Source organism: Vicia villosa, linkage group LG7 (assembly GCF_029867415.1).
Source record: "Vicia villosa cultivar HV-30 ecotype Madison, WI linkage group LG7, Vvil1.0, whole genome shotgun sequence".
In the NCBI taxonomy this organism is placed as follows: Eukaryota; Viridiplantae; Streptophyta; class Magnoliopsida; order Fabales; family Fabaceae; genus Vicia; species Vicia villosa.
The window spans coordinates 76175447-76181074 of NC_081186.1; the positions used below are offsets into that span (position 1 = coordinate 76175447).

Genomic DNA, 5628 nt, shown 5'->3' on the forward strand with positions numbered 1-5628 from the left:
TATTAATCTATATTTTAAACTATGTGAATATTAATGAACTGTAAAATAAATTTCAAAACTGACAAATGAGATATTGCGACGTGTAATATGAATTCCGACGGAACCCGTGCGGTGGCACGGGTATCTTACTAGTATTCCGTAAAAGTTGAATCAAACACATTTTACTATAAACATCCCTTCCCCCTACATTTACCTCGAACCAAATCCACCCAAAGGAAATCAGAGTTGATTAGTAAGGGAGGAGAGTTTTATAATGACATTTAAATTCAAATATTTATTTTGATGATAAATAAATTAAAAGTTTAATCGACGTAGTACAATTGGAAAGGGGGAAATAGCAAGGTAGATTGAGCAGTTATCACACAAAACTAGGTACCACAAAAGCGACAAACAAAACAACATCTATGTTATGTGTTTTCTTCTGCCGTATCGTATCGGCATTCTACATTCCAAACAAACATCTCTTCCTTCCTTAACATTCCTTAATCTTTCATTGGTCGGTTAAAGCTTCTTCCTTTCTCCCCCATCCTATCTTTCTCTTTCATTCTCCCAAAATGGGTCTCTGGGATTCTCTTCTCAATTGGCTCCGCAGGTAACACTCACTTTCCGATTAACTTTTTGTTTTTCTCTTTTTCTCTATTGAAATTTCATACCAGTTACTTTACTGTATATTGAAAAATCATTGAGTTAAATCTTTCAGTTATTTTGGGATTTGTATGAATAGGTTAACTGAATGAATGGTTGTGTGTTTTTGCAGTTTGTTTTTTAAACAAGAGATGGAGCTTTCTCTTGTAGGTCTTCAGAATGCTGGCAAGACTTCTCTTGTCAATTCAATTGCTGTGAGTTAATGCCACTGCAAAAAAAAAAAAACTTGCTTTTGTTTCTATGGTTTCATAGTTTGGATTTTGATTTTTGTCTTGTTGGTTTTGTTTGACAGACAGGAGGATACAGTGAGGACATGATTCCAACTGTCAGTATTTTTTTTCATCTTAAATTTGAATTCGGAATATACGGACTGTGTGCGAATTTCAGTAATTGAAACATGCATTCTTCTATTCAACTTTAGGTTGGGTTCAACATGCGAAAAGTGACGAAGGGAAATGTTACGATAAAGCTTTGGGATCTTGGTGGACAAAGGAGGTTTCGAACAATGTGGGAGCGTTACTGTCGTGGTGTCTCTGCTATTGTGTACGGTTTATCTTCATGCTCTTTTCTCTCTTACTTGCATACTTATGCATACATTGACATTTGACACACATGCACAACTTCTTCCTTTGTAATTTTTTTTAGGTTTTGGTGTTAGATCAAAGATTGCATGTAGTTGATGTTTTCGTTTTTATTGTTTATGGTTCTGTTAGAGCCCAAAGTTTGGTTCTGTATCATGCAGAAAACAAGCCTAAAATGTGGTTTGTATACTCTTGGAGAAAGAACAAAATAATAGAATTGGATTAGTAATGTAGAACCCAAATGGTAGGACTGTTTTGTAGTACTTGTTTGATGTTCAAATAGGGATGACATATGATAGAAAGGTTATGGGGCAATTATTTAATTGATATGGTGTTGTTATTTTCAACCATATAAATTAAATGGAGGATTTCTCGTGTCAGCCGAAGAATTGTTTCCTCATAGGAGAGCCTTGGCTCTAAGGGTAATAGGGAACATAGTCTACCATATATGCTGTGTGTTTGGGTACTACGTCGAATTCAATAAAATTTTGCTTTAAACCCTATCATTTGCTCAACTTTCATGAACAAAGAGGGGAGTTATGTGAACTGGAGAAATAACAGGTGATTGTTAGGGCTCAACATCAACTATAAATATAGCCAAAGTAGTCCCTTTTAAGGCTTGGGCAATCATCACTCCTTAAGATAGTTTCTGGGATTAAGTTAAGCACATGTTGTCAATAGTACGCTATAGCGGAATAGTGTAGCAGTGGTAGGGTTCGATGCGACACTATTGGTCTGCGAGCCGCTGTCAATGATAGCAGTTGTAGAGGCCGCAATTTCCGCTGTTGCGTCTGCTAATAGAATACTGGGGATAAATTCCTCAAATTCTTTTTGTTTTTTAAAACTGTAGTCTTTTTAGAAGGGTATAAATTTCAATTTGAATCCTTTGGAGAGTACTTTTATGTTCTTGCTCACAAATAATCGTTATGCTCCTTTTCCTACTAAAAATTCAGTTCTCGTTTATTCTTCTCATAGGCTTAAGTTTTATTACTCTATACTTTAGGTTCTTTAACTATTAAGTATGATGATCTCTTTAATTTTATGTATTTGTCTATTTTTGAGGATTTATGTTTACTATGTACACTGGTTTTTAGTCTTTGCAATAGCAGTTATTCCCCTCTCCGCTATAGCATTTTAGGAGGTTGGTGCTACGCGCTATCTGAGATTAACAATATAGGCCCATACTCCAATATGGTATCACAGCCTATTACAGATCTAACATTAGACCACTTGTATTTGTTGACGGTCCATATTTTCAATGTTGGACATGTAGGAGTGGTTTTGAGGTCAACATCGGCTAGAATGTGATCAGTAGGGTTAAGTTAATCCTTGTCCAAATTATAAGAATGACAGGTAGGGACGTAGGGTTGATTTGTTGGTAGAGTTCAAGCATTCAACATAGAGGACATATGTGGCACAATGCTGAAAATGATGGCTGAAATTGCTTTGGTTGGAGATTCATCTTTTGTTTATTGGTCTAATCAACCAGAATCCAAGGTGATTCTTGGCATGAGTACAAAATGTTAAAAATGCAGACTTTCCTATGCTGGACAGAACAATTAGTCCAAAAAACATGTTTGACGGTACAGAACATAGCATGGATCACTCACTAGGTATGAAATTTATTTTCAGGTGACTTCTAGGGTTAGGGAACAATTAAGTCTTTGTCGGTCTACACTTATTGAGAAAATAAAAAAAGAATATCTATACATTTCCACACACAATTATGTCCCTATCTCTTCCCCATTTGTGTCCTCTCCAACTCCAACTCAAAATCTGAAGATGAAGCTCGGTAAAAATAAAAAATTGTAACAAAATAAGGTTTGCAAACCCAAAACATTGATAGCTAATGCCTGAAGAGAAAACCCAAAACATGTTTGACCCCTTGCCTCTCCATGACTATCCATCCCATCTCACGATTCGCATCTCATAAGCTACCAACGATGATGTTAGATCCTGAGTTATAACACAGAAATTAAGAATGACATGTTTCTTTGAGTTCAATACAGAACCAAACACATTGAATAAGAATTTAATCAATTTATTGATTTAATGGAGGATACTACTCTACATGTTCTAGTGAACCAAACAAGTAAACACATTGAATAAGAAGTTGATCAATTTAAAGGAAAATTGTCATGAAGAGACAGTTATGGAGAACCCATGGTGGTGGTGAATGGATCCCGTTAAGTTTTCAAATTCTAGCAAGACACATGATCATACAAATTGAGGTTCAACCAGTGTGGCTTCTAACAAGGTAACTTTATCCTTGGTGGCATCAACAAGGAAAGGAGAAATGGGGAGACATAGATTTTCTCAATTACATATCCTGAATGATTAAAGTGCAGCGCTAAAGGGCTGTGCTTCATGTGTGGTGAAAAATTCAATCTACTGTACAAATGTGTAGACAAAGTAGAGGTTGTTAGTTAGTGTAAGAGGAGAATGAAACTTTGAATGAATAAGGAAGGAGGGATAGTGAATATAGAAGTAGAAAATTCAATTAGGAAGAGGTGATTGAGTTAAAAGTTATGGGACAATTTGGTTTGAATTCAGAGAGACAAATGTAGTTAAATCTGTGAAGTTGAAAGGTAGATTGATGATAAATTGGGGGGTGCAATCTGCTAAAAGATTATAAACTAAGATTTGTGTGTATGTGTACTCGTTATTTGGAGTTAAATAAATTTTATTTTTAAACCTTATCAGTTTCAAACTTTGGCGACAGAAAACCCGATCGTGCATGCTTCATATTATGGTTTTTTTTTGTTGCTCTTTCAAGTAATTGGGGATGGTGTTTCTTGGTGCAATGGCAGGTATGTTGTAGATGCTGCTGATAGAGACAGTGTTCCAATAACTCGAAGCGAATTAAATGAGCTCCTGACGAAACCTTCCTTAAACGGGATTCCTTTGCTTGTTCTTGGAAACAAAATTGACAAGTCAGAAGCTCTTTCCAAGCAAGCATTAGTTGATCAACTGTGAGTTTTTTTAATAAATTGATTATCGTTATTACTCGTGATTGTTTGTTGTGTGTTTGTTGATATATGTCTCGATGCTTTGTGTAACTAATTAAACCTTTAACTTTTTACTTGGAATGATCTCAGAGGACTTGAGTCACTTACAGACAGAGAGGTTTGTTGCTATATGATTTCATGCAAGGATTCTGTAAACATTGATGTGGTCATCGACTGGCTTATCAAACACTCGAAAACTGCAAAATAATTGTGTTGATGAAGTGTTCTTTCCCAGTGTAATGCATAGACCTTCATTTTAGTTTCGGGTCAAGTATGAGTATGTGTACAGATATCAAATTTGGTAAAATGTTCCATGCAATGTTGTTGAGAAAACTTATTACTTGATATTGTACCAAGTTTTGGATGGTTTCTGTTCATAACTAGATTCATGTCCATCGATTTTATTCGTCTGTTTAATGAAAAATACCTTGTTAGCTTTTGTATGTTTCGTGCAGAGTTCGTTTCACAATAAAATGTGTGCATGCGCGAGTGTGTATGTTGTTTATCTAGTTTTTATTACTGATGAATTGCATTGTGGACATGTTATATGTTTGTCTCAAACAATATAGAAAATACATATATGAGTAGATAAGCTTAAACTAGTGAATTCAAACAGGTCATTGAGATGCTGAGATGAATTAATGTGTGTGCTGAACTATTACATATCCCTTTCATCCGAGTTTAAGCTAATAGACTTGTACTTTCCATTAATTATGTTAATTAAATTCTTTGTTTAAATTATGTGGTTTATCATTTTTCAAGCTCAAGCTCAATAATTTGGTAGTGGACCACATGCGGGCCTCTATGGATTAGACATTTGGTTCCAGGACTATCTGGTGACAATCATCATGACCTTCTAGTCTCTCCTTTGAATTTGTCACATAACGTGCTTCAAAGTTCAGTTCAAGCATATTATCCAACAAATACTTCATTTTCAATTAATGTTTAGGTAGATGAAACCAATAAATATTCTTCTGATGGATATTTTCAGTGTCATCTAAAATGTTAAATAAGTTTAGATAAATGAGGTAGTCTAGTAGTAGTTATGGAGGACTCAAGTTCAACTATTGAGTTATCAACATTAGCTTTATTTGGTGAGAATTTTTTGAACTTTACCTATATGTAAAAATAAAACATCAACTGTTTTTTTAAAAAAATATGCCTCATTAATCCTTATTTCAAATGTTTGATTTGGGAAAGTGTGGCATGTAAATGTGAGAGAGTTGTGTTACATTTTTAACAACCAACATAAAATTTTGAAATGCATAGTCGGTCCCAAGCTCGAATAAAAAAGGAGAGAGTTGTGTTAGACTTTTAACAACCAACATAAAATTTTATTGATCCTCTATGACATGGATAACTATGAAATAATGTGAATGTTAGATAGTTGTCTA

The 5628-nt window shown here is 34.7% G+C and overlaps 1 protein-coding gene across 1 annotated transcript; it reads left to right on the forward strand.

Moving 5' to 3' along the window:
• The first annotated feature begins 350 nt into the window (after positions 1-350).
• On the forward strand, positions 351-4677 carry LOC131620875 (ADP-ribosylation factor-like protein 8c). The gene is made up of 6 exons (XM_058892053.1): positions 351-592; positions 758-839; positions 938-970; positions 1067-1188; positions 4037-4198; positions 4325-4677. The coding sequence occupies exons 1-6, from the start codon at positions 555-557 to the stop codon at positions 4440-4442; spliced, it is 555 nt and encodes a 184-aa protein (XP_058748036.1). The 5' UTR covers positions 351-554; the 3' UTR covers positions 4443-4677.
• The last annotated feature ends 951 nt before the right edge of the window (positions 4678-5628 follow it).